Genomic DNA, 22446 nt, shown 5'->3' on the forward strand with positions numbered 1-22446 from the left:
ATTGATCTCATGTCATCTGCACAACAATCCCAGGAAATAGATGGTATTATTAGCTCCCCCGTACAGGTAAGGAAACAGGCTCAGAGAGGTTAAGTAACTTGCCCGTGGTCACACAGCCAGTTTAATTTGAAGTCCTATTTCTTTCCCGTCGAAGCCCATACTCTTGCCTCCATGATGTTTCTTCTCTCATCTCCCAAACTCAGCTGCACAGATGTGGGATTTGAACTGCTCTTGGTCCAGTCCCATGTTTAAGTACTTTCCTGGGGGATGGGCTCCGTTGAATGAATATCCAGAGAAATCTAGCTCCTTAGATTCTGCCGTCAACCCTGCCCAGGTTGTAATTCTTACCACAGTGCCCCAGAAAGCTGTTGACCAAAGGTTGGGAGAACTTCAGGAGATGAACACATGGATCCGGGGAGACTGGGTCAAGCAGCAGGAATGTGGACAGAGAGTCAACAGAGCCAGGATTCAAACACCAGCCTTGGGACTTCCCTGGCGGTCCAGTGGTTAGGACTCAGCACTTTCACTGCTGTGGCTCGGGTTTAATCCCTGGTCAGGGAACTAAGATCCCACAAACCATGCGGCATGGCCAAAAAACAAAACAAAACAAAAAAACCACCAGCCTTGCTATTCAGCAGCTGAGTAAAGATGAGCGTCCGCAATCGCAGGCTCTCCAATCTCAGCGGGGCTCTTAAGCCTGCCCCGTCAATCCCTCTCTGAGTCCCCTGGGCAAGTCCCCAAAGCTTCTGTTTTCTGAAGGTGCCCCTACTAAAGTTCCAGTCCCCTTGGTCTCAACTGATAGCCCCACCTCCTAAGTCGGGGGGAAATTGAGGCCCATGGGTGCCCATGGGTGGGTGGCTTTCCTGCTCCTGTATAGTCATCTTGACCTCTTTGACCTCTTTCCCTCTGTGTGTCAGCAAACAGGTGCCTCCCCCCGCCCCCCGTGAAGACTTTCCCCTTCTGCTCTGAACCCCCCCTTCTCCCATGTCCTTTGCACGTCTGCTCTGGCCAGTCTGTGCCTACAGCTTCTCTCTATATTAATCAAAGCTCCTATGGTTGCAAATAGGAACCCAATTCAAACTGACGTAATGACTAAATTTTTTTCAAGTATTTAGCTGTGGCTGGATCCCGGGTCTCAACAATATCAAAAGCCATCCACTTCTCTTGTCTCCCTGGGATTGCTTTCCTGTCTGTTGATTTCATTCTTCATTCCCTGAAGGCTTTCTGGGGCACATAGCTACTCCAGACTTACTACGTCCCATTATTTTCTCAATTTCTGCCGAAAAAAAAGAGCTTCCTTTTCCTAAACTTCCCAGCAGCCTGGAACTCAATCTTGTCGGAAGATATCGGGTCATATGGTCATCTCTAAAGCAATCACTGGGCCTGGGGGTGGGGGGGATGGAATGTTCTGATCGGCCAGGCCTGGGTCTGCCCCTGTCTAAAGTGGACATCTTGCAGAGGGGAAGGAGTGGGTCCTCCAAGAAAAATAAAGCCACTGTGCCTGCAAGCCCAGCAGATATCCACTCTGACTCAATTCTGATTCATTCTGCTCGACACAGAAACATGCTAAGTCTCTCGTCTTAAAAATCCCTTGCCTCAAACCTGGATCCCTCCATCCTACCACTAGGGCTACTGCCCTATCTTCTCATACAGACAAACTTTGGAAGGCGTTCTTGCTCTCTCCACTTCATTACCTTCCATTCTTTCTACAGTTCAGTGCAATCTGGCTTCTGCCGCCACCATTCTATTGAAATTTCTCTCCTTGAGTCAGCAATGACCTCAAAATTGTCTCCTCTCGTGGTGGACTTATCTTTCTTGACCTCATCAAATTGGGCACTTTGATCTTCCTTCCTTAAGAAAAAATCTGAAAAAGTAAAAACTTCCAGCAGCATCAAAAGCTATGCAGTGAAATTAAGTACCTCCCCATAGACCCCTAAGTAGGCTCCTTGGCTGTCCTTCCCAGAGCCACCCACTGCGACCGGCTTCCTTGGGTGACCTTCTGGAGACGCTGTGTGCAAGCACAGAAGTCCTCCGCATTACACACAAGGATGTTAGTGCTCGTGTTCAATTCCCATGCCTGGCTCTACTCCTCCCTTCCATCTTGGAGGTTGTTTTTTATTTTTTTTTTAACTTTTAGATTGGAGTATAGTTAATTAACAATGCTGTGTTAGTTTCAGGTGTACAGCAAAGTGATTCATTTATACATATACACGTATCTATTCTTTTTCAAATTCTTCTCCCACTTAGGTTGTTACATAACATTGAGCAGAGTTCCCTGTGCGCTACAGTAGGTCCTCGTTAGTTATCCATTTTAAATGTAGCAGTGTGTACATGTCTATCCCAAACTCCCTGACTATCCCTCCCCCGCCCCCCACCCCGCTGGTAACCGTAAGTTCCTTCTCCAAGTCTGTGAGTCTGTTTCTGTTTTGTAAATAAGCTCATTTGTATCATTGTTTTTAGATTCCGCATAAGTGATATCATTGTTTTTTATCAGCACGTCTAAATCTACTTCATTCTTTCAGTAGCTTCCTAGTTTCCTATATGTGCGAGTATACCTGTAGGATAAGCTCAGAGTCTCTCCCTCCTTTTCAGGCCCCTCTTCTCCCTTGTTTTTATGGCACTGAGCTGACTGATTTTCCTCCTGTCTCCATAACCACTCCCGGCAGAGATACTGCATGAAGACTTCTGATGACAATTGAACTTGGAGGATCAAGACACGCCCGTGACCCGGAGAGGGAAAGAACAAAAGTGTATTTTTTGTTTATATACAAGTGCAGTTTCTTAAAAGCAATCACAAAATGCCCTCCAATTAGGGTATGAAAAACAGCAACTCAGAGGTGGTGTGTGAAACTGCTCGAAATGTCTTTCCAAGGGAGTGAGGCTTAGACGGGAGAGGGGAGGTGTCCCTTTTGTGCCTGGGCCCACATTTTCCTCACTTCCTCTAACCAGGAGCCCTAGGGCCTGGCTTCACCTTGTGGCTTCCCACATATCCTGCCAGCCTTGGTGGGAAAGATTTCGTGTTTTAAGTGCCTGTAACTTGTTAATGATAATATCCTCGTGATCTCAGAGAGACAGCAGTGAGCGGTCTTGAAGAGAGATCTCAGTTCCCTGCCCAGGAGTCAGACCCGGGTAGACTGGATGAAAACCAGAAATCCTAGCCGCTAGTCCGCCAGGGGCTAGAGGCTAGAAGCAAAGTTGCCCTGGCTCTTGCCCTGTTTGAAAAATGAATTTCTCAAAGAGGCAAACACTGTAAGAACAGGTACAAAGTTTATTATCAGGGACACAGCATAACATGTGGGAGAGCACACAGAAAAACAGCTTGTTTATTTAAGACAGAAGCAAGGCAGAAATACACACCCTGAGAGAAAGGGTGTGGGTGTCCTCCCTAATGAGGAGAAGTGCAGTGAAGAGGTGGTTAAATCATTTATATAGGGCAGTTCTTCCGGGTCTTTGCTTACCTTTGGCCAATTATCTCACTTGTTTTCCACACCTGACCTGTCCTAGGGCCCTCCCCAATATGTGTGCACATGTTTTTTGCCAAGATGGATTCCAGCGCAGAGGCCTGTGGGAGGTTTGACAGCACCTATTACGGGGTGGCGTCCTCTCCTTTTTTGACCCCCGAGAAACCTTCCTGTGTATGTGCAGTTGGGCAGCTGGGGAGGTGATAGATGTGGTTGTCTTACCTCTTCACTCTGGCAGAGCTCAGCCCCGGCCACCAGCTTTGTCCTTGGAATGTCTAGGGAAAACAAAGCTCCAGTTTACTCTGCTGGACAAACTCCAGCTGTCCAGCCCAGGGGCCCATCTACCCTCTACCTCGCCAGGATAGGTTGGGTGGGGTGTGGCAGGGCCTGTAGGATCCCTCAGTTGCCAGGGTACAGCCACACCCATCAGATTAGCTCACTGGGCAGGACTGGGTAAGTCAGCCCTCAACAGCAGCTACCAGCTACCATGTCAGAGATTTTATGTGCATTTTGTCAAATCAGCCTCACCGCATCCTGCAAGATAGATCCATTTGACATAACAGAAAACCTGGCTTAGGGAATTTAGCTAATAACCTGCTTACAAATTATCTGGCTGGGGATTGATGGTGCTGAGATTGGTACCCAGGTCAGCTTTTACGTCCATGCCACGTGATCGGATACAGTCTGTAAGGCAGTGAGATGTCCCTGATGCCCCGTGGTCTTTGGAATCAAGCCAAGCAGGCTCTGAATCGTGGTTCTCCTCCTTTACCTTGTATGGCCCTGACCAGATTGTTAACTTTTCACATTTTCTGTTAAGTGGAGATAATCCTTTTCCTGCCTATCTTACAAACTTGTGAAAATCAAAGCTATAAAAACATAAGCAAGTAAAAGGGTTAAGTACTATTTGAGGGCAGTTTATTTGAAGCCAGCAACATAGGTTTAGGATAAATGGTGAAGAATAGATAAGAACAATACGATACTTTGTTGACATGGGAAAAAGTTGAGAGTATATTTCACGTAGTGTTTTTAAAAGCAGGCTAAAGAATAAAGTGACGCATCTACATTTTTTAGAGTAAAAAACATCCATCCGTCAATTCATCCAGGACACAGACCAAAATGTTAACATAGTAAAGGTACTGGGGTGGTGGAATTACAAAGGGTTTTGTTGTTTCTTTTTCTTGGTGCTTGTGAACAAGTTATTTGTTTTTTGCATAAATGGATCAGCTGTCAGATCTTGGATCAAATCCTAGCCAGTTACTTAAGCTCTAAATCTATTCCTCATTGTATAGCAGACTTCATAGAACTGTTGGATTAAATGAGATCATGCTTGTAAAGCACTTATACAGTGTCTGGCTAATAATAAGCACTTAATATATGCTACTATTCATCCCTTTGACAACATTGAGTGCCTACTCTGTACTGGGACCTGGAAATTCAGGGGTGGGCAAATCAGATGTGGCTTCAGCTCTCATAGAGCTTACAGTCTAGATGGGAATATAGACCATACAGATACGCAAAGAAATAAACATGTAATTGTAGATTGGGATGTTCACCTATTTTACTTCCTGTGGAAGAAATGAACAGATTGCTCTGGGAGAGAATAACAGGAAGAGAAAGGGTGAATCTGCTTTACTTGGAGGTGATCCAGAGGATCACCTCGCCTGCTCTGAGGAGGTAGCATTTAACCTGAGATCTGGAAGAAAACAAAACATTGCGTGTTGTTTTTAAATGAAAATTTTCTTAAAAATGAAACTTGCTATCAAGCACAAAAGACCCCCTCTCCTGCCAGCTTCCTCCTTAATAGACACAGAGATCAAATATTCCTGATTGTAAGGGACCTTCATTGTTAGGAAAGGAGGCTTTCATCTTTCCTTCTTTGCCAAAGTCCAGACCATGCAGAATATTGTCTGACTCTGCTCCAGAGAAACACCTTGGTCCACAGACAACTTTTAAAAATGATCAAATGCGTGTGCCTGGCATGGCTGGCTGCTTCTCCCTGGGTGGGTCCCTCCTGCATTCTCCTGCTGCAGAGAACCATAGGTGTGAAAAGGATCCCGAATTTCACTGAATTTGCACATTAAAAAAAGAGAGAGAGAGAGAGACTCCCTTGTCTTTTAGTCAGACCATATCGCTTGGGTATCTTTTCATTGTGACCTAGTCTCAGTTCGTTGTGACCTAGTCTCTGGTGTCTTGATGGAGGCTGGGCAGGAATCTCCCCTGTGCCATTGGCCTCATGTTATCAAACGTGATTAAGCAGTGACAAGTATGGGGTGGACCCTTATCCTCTTCTCCAGCATCTTGCTCTGTCCCTGACCTCTTTTCACCTCCATTTCTTCCCTGGGCTCTTTCTTTCCCTCCTCCAAAGAAGCAGTGTCTTTCTTTCTGGTCCCACTCAGCTTAGATGTCATCTCCTCGGAAAGTCTCCCTGGCCCTTCTCACGTTCCTCACCTCTGTACTCAATGACAGCACTTGTCAAGTGGCACCATGCCATGGCCTGTGTGTGCATCTGTCTCCTCTGCTAGACTATAATAAGCTCAATGATGGCAAGGACAGGGTCTGTCTTATGTGCCATCATATTTTTGGTGCCCAGCACACCGATGGACAGAAGATGCCCATTTAGATAACCTAAATATTAGCTTTTGTCATCATCCCCAAATACACACTAGGGCAGCCATTTGGGAGATCTTAGGGTTTCTAACTAAGATGAAGTACATTAAACAGCGCCAGGCAGATTTTGGCAATTTGGCTAAATATTCCCATTCCCTTTATTTCCATTTTCCCCCTTTCCTCCACTGTAATAGCTCCCTCACTTAAAATAGCTTTTGTAGTTTTTGTCCTTATTACACACAAAAATAATACTACTTGACTATTATTTAAATTTTTAAAAGCACAATAAGCGTAAAAGATAGAAAAATCAAACAATCTGTAACTCTCCCAATCTCTAGAAGCACATATATAATATGCCTGCAGATAGTACATACACATTTTTGTCTATAATTTATAGAATGGGAACATATCGTATACACTGTCATTAATTATGTATAACTGTTATTTAATATTCTTCTACATCTTACTTTAATTTTTAAAAGCATTTTGCATGGCAATACATAAAATAGATGGATCATTATTTATTTAACTCTTTTCCCTATTGGCCGAGAGTTGATTTAAAAATTTTTTTTTCCCTCTAACAATTCTTTGATGAACATCCTATATCTTGATGGGATAAACCCAGGGGTATAGACAGAGCAGGAGTCCAGGAAAAGCTCCTGGAGGAAGTGTCTGGAGACAGAGGAGGACGCGTAGACAGTGATGGGGAACAGGGTGGGAGGCAAGTGTTCCTGGCAGAAGAGGCAGCCTGTGCTAAGGCTCGGAGGTGAGAGTGCATGAGGGTTCTAGGAACTGGGAGAATTTCAGGACAGCTGGCGGGTGTGCTGGGGGTGGGAGGAGTTGGGCTGCGGGACCGTGGGCAGCGAAGGGGCTGTTGACCAGGTGACCAGGGCCGAGTCCTAAACAGCCTGTAAGCCATGCTGAGGAGTGTGGCTTTGGGCAGTGGGGCGCCATCACAGACTAGAGCAGGGAATGACATATCCAGGCTGGCGTCTCTGAAAGATCCCTGTGGTTGCTGTGACCGAGCCAACTCCACGTTAGACAGCTAGACTTGGAGGTGTTATTAACACAATGAAACAGAAATTAGAAAGAAGAGAAGAAAAAGAAAAGAAGAGCTCACACGTGACGGCTCACAGATAAGCTTTTCAAATGGTCTTGGCTCTTAAATTCGGGGGCGCAAGGGAACAAGTCACAATCCTCACTCCCCTCTCCAACCCGGGAAGAGGTTCCCTGTGATTTTAAATAACCTACTTGGCTTTGGCCCCCATTCCTGTTCCAGGAGCCCCAGTGATGGCAGGGGAGTTGGGTTTTCTTCTCACCACGGAGTGAGGCTGAAGCATCCACCCAAGACAGCCAGAGAAGCAGGTGTGGTCCACGCTGCGCTTGCAATTAGATCCCAGCCGCTGAGCTGCCCATTCTCCAAGGACACAGCAGGCGCAGAGCTGATCAGGGCCGTGCCTCCCAAGGGCTGACGTCTCCATCTAGGGAGTGCTCCTGAAGCTAATGGGCAGTGACAGCTCCATTTGAAAAACACGGAAACACTTAGGGAGGCTGTGATCTGCCAGCCTCGTAAGCTGCTTATTAGCAAGGAAATCACGCTCCCGCTGTATTGTGCCCCCTTGGTTAACCCCTGTTCCTGCATCTCCTCTCTGCTATCTCACTTAAAGATTTCATTGTTCTCCAGGCAGTGGGGGGAGTGATGGGAGAGGAGGCAGCGGAGCTGCCAGAAGCTGGTCCTCTGTCTCCCATCACAGCCTCTGGGGAGGCCCCGGCAAGGCAGCAGCCTTCTGGTGTGGATAGGAAATGGATGGTTTTTAAAGAAAAATGGCCCCTGAAGACTCTCTGTGTCTCAGCTAACAGGCCTCCTGCACTGGTTGGCTGAGGTCCCAACACCCAGAAATACCCGCCGGGCTGCCTCGTAACACGCCATCCCACTCCTGCATCCCTGCCACAAATACCTCTTTGTTTTTTCCAGCTCCATCCCTTCTGCTCCAGCCTCTTTTCCACAGCCCCATCCACCATCTCTCTCCTCTGGATGATCGCAACCATCTTCTACCCTCCCCGCTGCCTCTGCCATCAGTCTAGCACTGGTTCCTTTTCAGTCCCCACCCCGCAGCGAGGGGACTCCCGCCTGACCCTTGGCACCTCCACTGGACTCTCCAATTTATCATGAATGAAACCAAGCGCTCGATGTCTTCCAACAAACACGCTTTACCCCTCGTGTCCCCCACTCACCAAGTCACTCAGACCACAAGTCCTCTCATACCCCATGTCCGATCCATCAGCAAATCATGTCAACTCTAAATTCAGAGTAGACCCCCCCCCAATCAAATGCATCTTCCCATCTCCCCCACTGTCATCTTCCTCCAGGCCACCATCATCTCTTGCCTGGATTATGCAACAGCCTCCTGACTGGTCTCACTTTTTCCACCTTTTCCCCTTGTCCACCCATCGGTCTATTTTGGACACAGCCCCAGTGATGTTGCTTAAATATAAGTCAGAGTTGTCCCCAGGGCACAAGAGAGGAAACTGAGACCTGAAGGGACTTGGCTGGAGTTGCACAACTAGCGGTCAGTGATCGCAGGATTCGAACCCATGTCTGCAGGTGCATGGGCTTCCTTCTATCCCAATGGGAAGGAAACAGGAGCCGAGGCCCTCTGAGAACTCGGTCTCCTGCACACATATCCAGTACCTCTGCTTCCCTTGATCGTAAGCTTGAAAGAGGAGCTTGTACTGCTTGGCTTTTCAACTTATCTTTCCTCTTCCAAGGACTGAAGTTCAGCAGCAGCCCTGCATTTTCTCATCAGTCTCCTCCCAGTTACCAAATGCCATGGCCCACTTTCAATAACTTTCCTGCTTGACCTCTTGGAGATATTTCAGCTGTAACAATGCCCTCTCCTTGGATTCCTCTCCATCCTCAGCTTGTCTGCTGCAGCTCTCTCCTGATTCTCTTCTTACCGCTTTAAGTGTTAGGGGCAATATTCCCTTTGGCAAATGACAATCAAATACCTACCTCACAGGGTGGTTATGTGAATTAAAAAGCTAATGTATGCAACACACTTAGCAAATGTCAGTTGTCTAGAAAGTGCTCAGTGGTTTTAATTACTATTGTTATTATCTTTTTTTCTACCCTCCATAGTCTGTCCTTTAAAAAAACTTTTTCAAGACCTCTCTCCTGAGCTCCAGAACCCATACTTCTGACTCCCTCAGATCATCCCCGAGAATCTCAGTGGCCCCTCAAAGTCATCATGTCCAAAACGGGAATAGTCATCTTTCTGAATTCTCCCGCATTCTTTGTCTTGGTGACTGATATAAACATGTTCTCTGTCATTCAAACCAGAGACCTCATGATCCCCATCCTTGGCTTCTCCCCCCTGCCCCCGACCCCTACCCCACTCCATGCGGTCAGTCACCAGCCCATTCTTGCAACATGGCGCTGGGAGCTTGGGCTCTGACATCAGACAGACCTGGCTCACGGCGGCAGCTCTCCTGTTCATTAGCAGCGGGACCCTGAACAAATTACATCACCTCCTTGGCCTCAGTCTCCTCAACTGTACAATAGGGATGACAATAATACCCACTTCATAGGATCTTTGGGAGGATGAAATAAGATAATACAAGGAAAGAGCATTCCAGGGTGCCCGGAACATAGCAAATGCATAATAAATATTAACTGTCATAATTATTATTATTACTACTGCTGCTACTATGCTATTAGGCTGTGGTTGCCTCCTTTAGATGCTGAAACACTTAGAGATTTCATGTAAATGGGTTTGCTGGTGAAGAATAAAGAAGGCCAGATTTACTGACTCATCCCTTCTCGTTAGATGAGAACTGGCATGTGCATGTTCGTGCACTCACGCATGAGTGTACACATGTACATACACACACATATGTTATCACTCTGCCTCAGACCAGGACCTTTTCATAGAGAAGGACAGCAGGATGAGTGAGAAATGGCGATGGTTTTCCCTCTAGAGCTGGATTGCCTCACCAAAGCACTGGGTTGGGTTTCATCCCACACCCTTTGTTTGCACCTGGAGGGAGAATGGCTGAGTTTACCTCCTGGCACCTTGTAATTAAGGGTCGGTGACTTATCTCGCCTGGTGGTTGCCCAGCCATTGCAGGCACCAAACCCAGGTCTTGAGCTCTTTCTCCATTGACTGGAGTTTGTAACAAACTCCTGTATCTGTGGAGCTGGAAAACATCTCCAGAGATGACTGAGAGCCAGAGGACAGTGCTTTGAGGGACCTGCTGCTTAGTACTGGGATCTCTAAGGTGATGTATAAATGTGTCATTACTTTGCATCTTCTGCCCAAGAAATATCTCAGGCACCTTAATCACATCTCCTTCAAAATGAGCTTGGCTGACTCCTTGGGGTGGGGTCGGGAGAACATGCCACATGCCACCAGCCCCACCATCCCATGCCTTTGCCATCCAGCTCCTGACTGCCCAGAAGGATACCAGAGGCAGCTCACGAGCTACAGGAACTGAAGGTCGGGAGCCCAACGTCATGTGCCGATCAACGGTCGTGAAAATTTTGCATTTTATGTTGCTCTCATTTCTGATCATCAAAACAACCTCTCTGAGGTAGTGAAAGGGAAGGGTTTGGAGAAAACCTCACCCAGTTTTATTTCGTTCTGTTTTGTTTTGGTTGGTTTTTTTTTTTTTTTTCCCACCCACCACAAATTCTTCTCTTCCCCTCTCATAGTGTGGGCGAAATGCTGAAAACTTCGACCGATTTTTCACCCGCCATCCACCAGTCCTAACACCTCCTGACCAGGAAGTCATCAGGAATATTGACCAATCAGAATTCGAAGGATTTTCCTTTGTTAACTCTGAATTTTTAAAACCTGAAGTCAAGAGCTAAGTAGATGTGTAGATTTCCGTCCTGCATTTCTGTCGTTCAAGCTCAACGGCTATTGTGGTGACATTTTTTTTTTTTTTTAATTGCAATGTTGCATCCATGTTTTATTTGCTGATGAAACTAGAGTGACCATGTTTCAGGACCCAAATGTCCTCAGGTAGTTTGGAGCATCTCTGTGAGATGGGATTATGCAGATGGCATGTTGAAAATGTGGCTGCATAATTAGCACATTATCAAAGTCCTTTTAGCACTTATTTTCCCCAGCATGTCAGTGAAGTAGGTCCAGTGGGGACAGAACATGCCTGCTTTCTTCCCTTTTTTTCCTGCGCTGCCATTTTCACACATTTTCCAATCCCAACCATCCAATCTAGATTTTTCCTGCCAAACAAGTGGATAATCGGATGCTAGCAGTATTCTTCCACTTCTGGACTTGGAGCTTGGCTTGTATCCAAGTAGGTGGTTGCTTTGACTTAGAGGGAGTTTCCTCCGTTCTGCCTGGTTTGGAGGTACTGGGAGCTTTGAACAGAACATGCTAAAAATAAAATTTTATTTGTTATTTTTTAAAACTCAAAGTTCAGAAGATTATCTAAGCCCTTTTAAAACTCCAAGAGTGTGCTTTGAGACAGTTTCAATCTAAGGGCACCTCAAGGAGTCATAAGCCAACCAGCTTGGGCGCTACCTCAACGCTGTAAGCTCTGATTCCCTGTGTCCCCAATCACCTTCATCCCCAAACTACTTGAAAAGGGCATTTGGACCCACTCCCTGAAAAGACATGGTCACTTTAGCAAGGTCCTGAAGGGCCATGGTTTTACATTACATTTCAAAGTTTATTTGCTTTGGGGTTTTATTTCTGTTGTCGTTCAAATGCAAAAAAAAAAAAAAATTACTCTTGTTACACATGCTTTGAAATACGTGTCCAAATGTTATTAACCACAATGACCTGCTTTGATTTACCAAGAAGACGGCCCTGGAGCCTGGCAGACCCGTGCCTGCGTGGATGGGATTTGTCTAGGTTTGTTGTTGGCTTCGGAAAGCTAATTAAGTGCTCTGAGAAAGACCATTTCTTGAAAGCATAGACAGTCGTATTCCTCACTTTGATGTTGTTTTGCAAGATGTTTGCGGAAATGTTCGTATCTGGATGTCTGTTATGTGCCATTTTTCTTCTAGCATCGAGATACAATAAAAAAAAAAAAAGAAAACAAGAAAGAAGAAATACTATTTCAAGGAAAATGGCTCTCTTTGAAAAACATGGAACCAAACTACAAAATGGGGCCTCCTGAGGCTTCACGACAGAAAAAAAACTAAACCCAGAACTTAATCTTGGCCCCAGTGTTTAGCCGGTCAGAGAGGCTGGGACTGTGGACCATTCAGGGACTCCTGGGGGCCTGCGATGGGGTAGGGTGAGCTGGCAAGGGGGGCCTCCAGCAGTATCAGAGCTCAAGGCCCACATTCCCACCAGAGGCAAGTTTAGGGTCCAGCTAGGAGCCGGGCTGGGGCTCTTGATTTTCTTGTCAAAATTGCTACTCTTCCCAGCTCACACTCAACCTTTCTAGCAAGTAGCTTTATGAGCCCCCAGAAGCCCAAGGAAACCCCTTGGGTGGAAGAAATCCCATTTCCGTCTGAGCAGACAAGGACAGCAGGTGGTCCTCCATCCCTGCCTCCTGTCCCCTGCTGTCCTCAGGCAGCCCTAAAGACAACTCTTGTCACAAGTCCAGTGATTTCTGGAAGTGCCAGGGCTTCTAAGAGACCATCAAGGGAACTTTAAAAACTTGACAAATGTCCCTGAAGTGAGACTTCTCATCTTTTAAAAAACCATGATTTGATCTCCACTTCGGCAAAGCCCCCTGCTGTTCACTGCTTTCTGCCCGCTCTCGTCTCCCTGCTGCGGGCTTTGGGACCAGCCCTGCTGCCGCCGTGGTGGTAGCAATCTAGACGTCAGGGAAAGCATACATGAAGTCCTGGCTGACAAGCTCAGGTGGCGAGAGAAGGAGGGAAATCAGGGCAGAACCTCCTCATTTTATTGTTGGGAAACCAGCATCTGGAGGGAGGAAGTGACTTGCCCAATGTCTGCCAGCTGGGCTGTAAACCCAGTTTCCTGCTTCTCGGTGCAGGCCTCATTCTGCTCTGTGACTACCATCTCTGAGCTGTGCCCACCAACAGACAAGTTATATGAGGTCCTTCACCTGGCTGTTGGGTCACCAGGCCTTTTCTTGGATATGCTCTCAGGAAGATTAAAAATGATGGAGAAACATTGGCCCATCAATAAAAGATTACAGACAGCTTTAGAGAACAATGTAGGATGGATGGATGGATAGATAGAACTAGGTAGATAGAGATAAATAGAAAGAATATACTCTGTGTGTGTGTGTATACACGCGCACACACACACACACTGCACTCTACATTTTCCAAATTGCTGCCATTATTTTTCAGAAGTTTAATAGTTTGCAGAAATAGGTACTTGAGCCAAAGTCTCTGTTCCCCTAACACACCGAGCTGAGGGTTGGTCAGGGAAGCCTTCTGTGAAAGAGAGGGATCATTAGTCAGAATTCCTGCAGTTGCCTTTTCTATCAACATTTCAAGTGCAGAGGAGACTGAGAAACAGAACTTTCAACATGTATAATCCCAGGGGAATACTTTGCAAAGGTATCCAAGAAGGAAGATTTTGAATTTATTTTTGCGATCGTCCATGTATTCCACCCTCCATTCATTCACCCAACCAGCATGTATTGAGCACCGGCTCTGTGCCAGGCTCTGTTCTGGGTGCCAGGAGCATGGTGGGGAACCATGAAGATGCAATCCAAGAAGGCAATCATTAAACAAGTAATTAAAAGCATGATGTAATCTAGAGGTAACTAGTCTCTGGGTTAATCAGGGAAGGCTTCTTTTAAGAAAGAAGAAGTCATCAAAAGTCTGTGGGGCTCTGCTTTCTCTCTGGAGATCACATTTGAGGCTAAAGGAGGAGATGCAGCAGTGCCCTCTTGACCCAGATTTGTGGGACAATCATATAGTGCAATGGTGGGGAAAGAGAGGCAAGAGGGTACCTGGGCTGAGTTTCCTTCCAGAAGGCCGAAGGCACAGTCTCCATACTTGAACAGCTCACAGAATCACCAAGATGTGAGCAGAGATACCTGTATGGAGATGCTTGTATGGAGAGAGGGAACTGGTTTCAGAGCTCGGTTCCGAGTCCTGAGTCTCCCCTTTGGGGTTCATCACTCAGATTCCTGCAGGCATTACCTTTTCTGGCCCTCAGGGAGACACTGCCCCTGGCTCAACACCACCTGGTTCTTCTAGATGAGACAGGCTGATATTTTCCAAAAGAACTTAAATCAGAGGAGAAGTTTTTAAAAAGAAACTAAATAAGATAATCCAAAGGAACCGAAACACAGTCCAGGGCAGCCATGGGTCGTTGTCTACCAGGATCTTAGAATCCCTCTTTTCATTTCTTGGACTTCTCACTAACCTGCTTCTCTTCTAAGAAAGCACAGGGCCATGGTCACAGTGACCTTCTTGGGGAATTAATAGGAGGCCAGTGGAGTCAGTAACCCTCCTTGGAGGAGTGAAACTATTCTCATGTGGCTTCGGATACTATCAACCCAGAAAGGAATTGTCCCAACGGAGAGGCCCATTCTTTCCCAACTGCTAGGGTGAAATTCAGGGGTATTTTCTATGAAGATCTGCCCATAATGGCCAGTCCTATTTAGACCATGTGAACGATGGAAGCATGAGTCGTCACCAGAACAACACGTGGGGAAGGGCCTTCAACATTGGGGCTGGTGGGAAGGGAGCCTCTTCTGGATGCCCACAGGCAGGCAAGGCCACGGCGGGGAACCTGAAAGGAGGCAGCTGCCTGCTTCTAGCCCCAGATACACCCAGGGCCCACACCCAGCCCTGGAGCTCTCAGATCTCGAAGGGACTTAACACAGTTCTGTCCATATTGGGGCTCACAATGGACAGGGGCCCGTGTGAGAGACCCGTAGGATCAATAGGAACAAATTCCATTGTTTTGCTGTAGAGTATGATCTCTAGCCCCGGGGGCAACTGTAAGTTGGAGAAAGCAAAGAGGCTCATCTTCCATAAAGTCTTCATTCATTGACTCATTCATTCAACAAATAATCGTGGAAGGCCTGCCATGTGCCAAGTCTTGGCACTGGAAACATACAAACAAAGACCTTGCCCTCCTGGAAAGAGGCAATAAATAATCATGACAGTTCCTGACAGCAGCAAGTGCAATGAAGACAATTAAAAAAAAAGATGCTAAAGTATGACTTGTGGGGTCCAGAGAGGGATGCACAGGCAATATTAAAGGAAAAGGTGGCGTGGAATTCAAGCTTTTCTCTGAACACAGCAAATAACACATTCAGTGCCTGGGACAACACAGGACAGGCTGACAGCAGGCAGGACAGGACAAAGCAGAATAGGTGGGGGGTGGTAAGAGACGGTCCACTGTCCAGAAATCAGCTCCACCGGCATCTCAGCCCACTCCCCTCTGGCCACACTTACTGAAGTGCATTCTTCATGTCCCCCTCACCCCTACACCCCTACACATACACCAGAAGAGTAATTGGGGCACTTCTTAGGGACATTTTACCTGTCTCAGGGGAGCAGCCAAAAAGAAGGCATTCTTGCGAGAAGTATTTTGCAAAGGGAAACGAATCCAGTAATGAGAAATCCTTGTGTCAGTCAGTACCCTTTAGGGGTTAAACCTAAAGCATGGATGGCCATTGACCAAATTCTAGCAAATCAGTCAATCCTCACTGACCCTCCCCTCTACAATCTGACACCACTCTGGCTTCAGCCAGGTAACCTGCCCGGTACCTGTGAAACCCATACGTTATCCTTGGTTGTCCTGCAATAAACCAGCCATCAAGCTTTACCCCCAGTCAGAGAGGCTGAGATGAAGCATAATTAGGAGCGATGTGGTTGGGAAAAATCACTACCCCACTGTGCAATCTTGGGCAAGTCACTTTACTTTCCTGTGCTTCAGTTTTCTCATATGTCAAAGCACCAGGGGCGAGGACCTCTACTTGCCCCTAGGTGGGGGCTAAGGATGGGAAGATCATAGGCTGATAAGGACCCTGAAGAGGTGAGAGCATCATCCAGATGTGAGATCTTGTTATGAGCCCACGCTCTGACATTCCCTGGTGAAACTTGCCCCAAACTGCAGTTAGTAGACTGGGATTGATGCCCACCTCCCCCCGCCCCCAAAAAAAGAAAATGCCAGACTAACTAGGAGAATAGAATGTTTTAAAGCTGCCCTTCCAGACTAGGAGTTTGTTGACTAGATACATTGCTGTAAACATCCTTGGAAGAAACTCTGGCTGTTGAAGACCCAAATTCTAGTCTGTGGGTGGATTTCTGAGCATCCCTTCAAAGCCTAGATTGCACCAGGGAATGTGGGGTGGATAGTGATCTGTTCCTTTCATTGAGCAGTGATCTGATGTCCCCATTTTGCCACTCTGCCTTCTGGGGAGCTGAGTGGTCGTGTGCCTCTGCTCCTCTTTAAAGAAAGAAGCCTCCTAGCCACAGGGGGCGCTCTTGGACCGTTTCCTCCTGGACTCTCTACTGCATGACTAATTCTATGACATCATACCTGGTCAGAGGTAGTTTCCAACTCAATTCATCTCAAAGCCAAGGAAAACAAAACACACACACACACCTCACTTTCTGGCAATCCTTAAAGAAAGTCAAGGTCTCATTTCCTTTCTTAGAAAATTTCCACCAAGTTTTCCCTCCTGAAGCCAACATACAATGTGAAATGAAAGCTAGGGGATAGTATTGCAATGCAGCTGCTAAACCCTGTCAGCACAGGGCTCCTCCCGACTCTGCCCATGAGACGTCATCAGCTTCCCAATAACTGGCACGTCTTGGTCACGTTTCCTTCTTCTTATGCTGTGTTAATGTGTTTGCTTTCCATTTGGCAGAGAGACAAGCGAGACGCCTCCAATTTCGACAAAGAGTTCACCAGACAGCCTGTGGAACTCACGCCTACTGATAAACTCTTCATCATGAACTTGGACCAAAATGAATTTGCTGGCTTCTCCTATACTAACCCAGAGTTTGTCATTAATGTGTAGGTGAATGCAAACTCCATTGTAAGCCTGGAGTATAAGACTTCAGGGCAGGTGTATGTATCTATTCTAGTCTTCCAGGATTCATGGTGCATATGCTGGCGTTCCACACATGGAGAGCTTGTCCTAGAGGGCTTTTCTTTGTATGTGTAGCTTGCTAGTTTGTTTTCTACATCTGAAAATGTTTAGTTTAGAGTAAGCGCTTTATCCCATTATAGAGGTACAATTTTCCAAACTTCCAGAAACTCATCAAATGAACAGACGATATCAGAACTACTGTGTCTGATACCAAAATGCTTCAGCATTTGTAATTTTTAAAGTCAGAAGCTAATGTTCCTGGTAAAAGTTTTTACAGTTATTCTATAACATCCCCTTGAATGCTAAGCATGACTGGTATTTTTAAATTGTGAGTAAGCTTTGCAGTTACTGTGAACTATTGTCTCTTGGAGGAAATTTTTTGTTTAAGAATTGATATGATTAAACTGAGTTAATATATGCAAACTCTCGTTTACATGTCTGCTTTTAAATAGAGTCTGACGCAGAGGTTACAAACTGGAGAGACATAGGCTGATGCATAGATGAACTTCGTTTCACTTGCACAGAATTTCATTTAATTGAAATCATTGTCAACATTAAAAAATGGAATTTTTATGTAAATTTCTAGACTTTCAGATTCACTTGAAAAAGAATCAGAAGACTGGCAGCATTGGGCCTACATTTCCATGTGGAAATAATTCAACAGAACTGAAAAATGGCTATCTCCTTTAAAAGCAGTGCATCCTCTTATTTTGCCACAGTCTCCACCACCCCCTATTGTACTATGCTCTCATCCACTTCTCTGGATGCTCTAGCCATTTGAGGTTGAGACCTCTGCCATTTGCAAGTCACAGGCTTAATGACCCTCATATCTTCCTGTGCCCGTAATCAGGATATCTGCTCAGTCATCCAGTTGAGTAGTTTGTGTGTATTAAATCCCCAAGCACGAAGTACAGGACATAATTTCATTGCTGCCAGGACAAAAGTCAGCAAGGAGACTGGAGTCAGGACAGGGAGAACCCTTCCATGGTCTATGAGGATATCACTCATATTTGTAAAACTACTTACCTTTTACTATTTTCTCCTTAGTATCTGCAACAGACAAAACAAAACAAACAGGGGTTTGCCCTTTTCTCAACAGCCATACTTGTCCAAGGAGGTCAGAAGAGGAAGGGAAAATAAGGGAGATCACTGCTAAAAGCTGTTGGCATGATAAGGAGCCCCATTCTCTCTGAGATCAGAGTGTCACGTTACTGAATCAATGGGTGTGAGCCTGACACCTTCTTCTCTGAATGAAATTATGCTTCTCTTTTCTTTTTGAAAGATGTAGTAGTCCAATCGGTAACACATGGCTTTGTAGCTGCTAATGCCATAGGGTAGCAGAAAAGAGCAATTCTGTCACACCAAGTACATCATGACTCCACAGAATTTATTCATCTCCTCCCTCCTTGGAAGACCCCCAGGAAATGGGCATTGGGCAGATACAGTGAAGCCACTGATCCTAGTGTACTCTGCAGAATTTTAGAAACTCTGCCAGTTAAAATTGGGTAAAGCCAACTTAAAAGAAGAAACTGTGTATTCAATGCATCAAATTTAGAAAGCAAAAATCCGTGGATTTCTTTAGATGTGTGATGGCATGTTCCATTTAAGATGATATTAGAGAAGAGTTTGCTATTGTTACTTCTGATTCCTCCCTTTTTCATGCCAGCCCCACATATTTTCTCCCTCTGCTGGATATAAACCAGTTTCATTTCATAAATATTGAGCACCGGCTCTGAGCCAGGCATAGTTCTGGGTGCTGGGCATATAGAGACCAACAAGACAATCCAGGACTTTCCACTCGTAGGCACAAGAAGACTGCAAAAGTCCCAGCCCCTTATCTTCCTGGAATCATGTCCAGTGAGATAGAGTGGGAGCTCCTGTAAGAGCCCTGTAGTTTCCTCTGACTGGCTCAGTCTGGTCCCATGTACATCCCTGAACCAAGCACTGTATCTGGGGTGGAGAGGAATGGTGGGTGAGGCACTTTGGCCAGACCCAAGTTGTATTAGTAATCTACTGCTGTGTAACAAATTATTCTGAAACTTTGAAACAGCAAACATTTATTACCTCTCAGTGTCTGTGGGTAGGAATCTGGGTGGTGTGGCTTCATTGGTTTAATGCCTCTCATAAGGCTGCAATCAGGCTGTTGGCCAGGGTTGCAGTCACACATGAAGGCTCGACAGGGGGAGATGAGATTCACTTCAAGTTTAATCACATGGTGTTGGCAGCCTCAGTTCCTAGCAAGATAGGTATCTCCATAGAACTGTCTTTGGACACGGCTTCCCTGGGGGAAAATGAATCAAGTGAGAGTGTCTAATCTGGAAGCCATCTAATCTCAGTAGTAACCCAGTCTCAGAAGTGACATCCCATCATATTACTGTTTTCTGTTCTTTAGAAACAAGTCAGTAAATCCATCCCATACTCAAAAGGAGGGAATTATACAAGGTGAGAATTCCAGGAAGTGGGGGCCTCTAGGTGTCATCTTGGAGACTGCTTACTGCATACATCAGGAGCTGCACCTCTGGAGCTAGGGGTAGAGTGCCACCCAAACCACATTAACTGAGACTGGGTAAGGGACCACGCTCTGAATAAAAATCGGAAGCTGTTCTCAGAAGAAGGGGAATGTATGTTGAGGAAGCAAACCACAATGGTGGGTTCTCTGAAGATGGGAATTTGGGGTTACCCCAAAGATTCCTTAAGGCTGAGAGACAGGTCAATACTGAGAAGCAATTAAAGGAATGACTCACTTGTCATTGCATTTGATCCACAGAGTCCCCATGGTTTCATTGCCAAGTTCACCACCAAAGGCAAGAGCCTGAATTTGACGTTCAGAGGAATTATAGTCCTTTGCCTTCAGGGACTCAAAATCCACCAAGGAGATGTGTTGGTAGAAACATATGCATACGTCTACATCAATTATTTAATATCGAGTAACAAGACACTTCAAAACTTAGCGTCTTTTAAAAACAACCATTTATTTAACTCACAATGGTTTTTCTGGTTTGGCCATCCCAGCTTATCTCTGATGGACCTGCCTGTGTATTTTCAGTCACCTGGAAGGGTAGCTGGTGACTGGATGGTCTAGGTTGGCCTCATTCACATGTACAGAGTTTGCAAGACTGACTGGTCTAGGGAAGGCTCAGCTGGGATGGTGTGGTTTTACTCCATGTGCTCTATTACATTCCAGCAGGCTAGAACATAGGCTTCCTCGTGTGGTGGGTATTTATTTATTTATTTATTTATTTATTTATTTATTTATTTATTTATTTATGGCTGTGTTGGGTCTTCGTTTCTGTGCGAGGGCTTTCTCTAGTGGCGGCAAGTGGGGGCCACTCTTCATGGCGGTGCGCAGGCCTCTCCCTATCGCGGCCTCTCTTGTTGCGGAGCACAGGCTCCAGACGCGCAAGCTCAGTAGTTGTGGCTCACGGGCCTAGTTGCTCTGCGGCATGTGGGATCTTCCCAGACCAGGGCTCGAACCCGTGTCCCCTGCATTGGCAGGCAGATTCTCAACCACTGCACCAGCAGGGAAGCCCCGTGTGGTGGTTTTGAGGACTACAAAGAGCAGCAATGGGAAGCAAACCCCAGTGCATGAGCGCTTTTCAAACCTCAGCTTATGTCATGGTTGCTGCATTCCCATAAGAGAAATTCAAGGGGTGGAGAAATGGACTCTACTTTTGGATGGGAGGCACTGTAAAAACACATTGCAAAGGCAAATGGACAGAGGGATGGAAAAATGTGTGACCAACTTTATATCTACCACGGAGTCCAACAAGGGCACCATTCGTGAACTTAGGGGACATCAAAGAAATAAGACAGATGGGAAAGAAACTTCCAGGAACATCCTGGGCTGCCCCATGGTCAGGCCTCATAAATCACCAGAAGTCAGTCACCCTACTTGTCTCTTCAATCTCAACATACAAAGATACGGTGCTAAAGTTCAGGCTTGCCAGTGGGATAACAAGAGTCAACTTGAGAGCTGGTGCTATACGTTCTTCAAACCAATGAAGACAAAGTTCTGAAATCCTCACCTGTTACTCCTGCCATGGTTCTTTTTCTCACCGCACATACAAGCTGAGATGCTGGAGAAGCCAGGGAGGAATGAAAAGCAAGATAAATAATAACCAAATCTGGGACACCCAATCCAGTACCACCTATCAATATCTGGTTCTAAAAGCCCGAAAGCCAAATAGCTGAGGTCCTGTATCTTTCCTGATTTTGATGTGGAACTGCTTTGACCTACATGGAATTCTGCTGCTCATCACTTCCTAGACAAGCAATGGTGGCTCCAAAAGTGAATCCTGATTTTCCAAAACAGTACACGTTTGCACTTTAGACTTCTTGCCCAAATGACTGAACTCCCTCCACTATGGATTTTGTCCCATAGAATGCTAGTTTCCCTGGCATATGGACTGCTGATATCAGGCCAGATGTCAGGGTTGAGATTACAGTGGTGTTTAAACAAAAGATGCAAGAACATTCAATTCTGTTTTCAACCAGTCACTCTTCCTCACGAGGTGCAAGAAGGAAATAAATGCATAGAGGACAGTGCCTAGTAAATGAAAAGTTGATCAGTATTTGAAGATTTGACTTTATATCCCATTGTGGGATCCTAACCCCAGGGTAGGTTAGATTGCATGGAGAATTCCTAGATATCGTGTGAGTTATATTACTTATCTATCGCTGTTAACAAGTTACCCCAAAATTTAGCAGCTTAAAACAAGACATATTAGCTCACAATTTCTGTGGGTTGGGAGTCCAGGTACAGTTTAGCTGGGTCTTCTGCTTCAGAGTGCCTTATAAGCTTCAATCGAGGTATTGACAGGGGCCGTGGTCTTACCTGAAGGTTCAACTAGGGAAGCATCCACTTCAAAGCTTGCTTACATTGTTGTTGGCAGGATTCAGTTCCTTGTGAGCTATTGGACTGAGAACCTCAGTTCCTCACTGGCTCTTGGCTGGAGGCTGCCCTCAGTTGCTTGCCATTTGGGTCTTTCCAAAATGTCGGCTTGCTTCATCAAAGTGTACAAGCTAAGAAGGCAATATAGTGAGAATACCAGTAAGTGGGAGGTGCCATTCTTTTGTAAAGGAATCACACGAGTGATTCACACGTCACTAGGTCCAGCCCACACTTAAGGAGAAGGGATTACACAAGGGCATAAATAAGTGAGGCAGAGACCACTGGGAGACATATCAGAAGCTGCCTACCACATAGGTGTAAAGGGTATCCTCTAAGAGATATAATATGGGATGGGGTATGGGAGACAGAGGCGGGTCTCAACACTGTGTTCAATGAATGTGCTCAATCTTGATCAACCAGATCAACCCCATCCTCAGAGGTGAAGTGAAGGTGGAGAGGAGACACTGTGAT

General features: G+C 45.9%; 1 protein-coding gene across 2 annotated transcripts in view; it reads left to right on the plus strand.

Moving 5' to 3' along the window:
- PRKCB (protein kinase C beta) overlaps window positions 1-17338 on the plus strand; it is a 311595-nt gene extending 294257 nt beyond the window's left edge. The window contains exon 17 of one of the 2 annotated variants that reach the window (XM_068566188.1): window positions 16860-17338. In XM_068566188.1, the coding sequence (XP_068422289.1) occupies window positions 16860-17012 (153 nt within the window). In that variant the 3' untranslated portion in view covers window positions 17013-17338. Of the gene's footprint in view, window positions 1-10779; window positions 12155-16859 lie in introns of those variants that run through there. The other variant, XM_068566187.1, reaches the window with a different exon arrangement.
- The last annotated feature ends 5108 nt before the right edge of the window (window positions 17339-22446 follow it).

The sequence above is a fragment of the Eschrichtius robustus genome, chromosome 16 (genome assembly GCF_028021215.1).
Source record: "Eschrichtius robustus isolate mEscRob2 chromosome 16, mEscRob2.pri, whole genome shotgun sequence".
Taxonomy (NCBI): Eukaryota; Metazoa; Chordata; class Mammalia; order Artiodactyla; family Eschrichtiidae; genus Eschrichtius; species Eschrichtius robustus.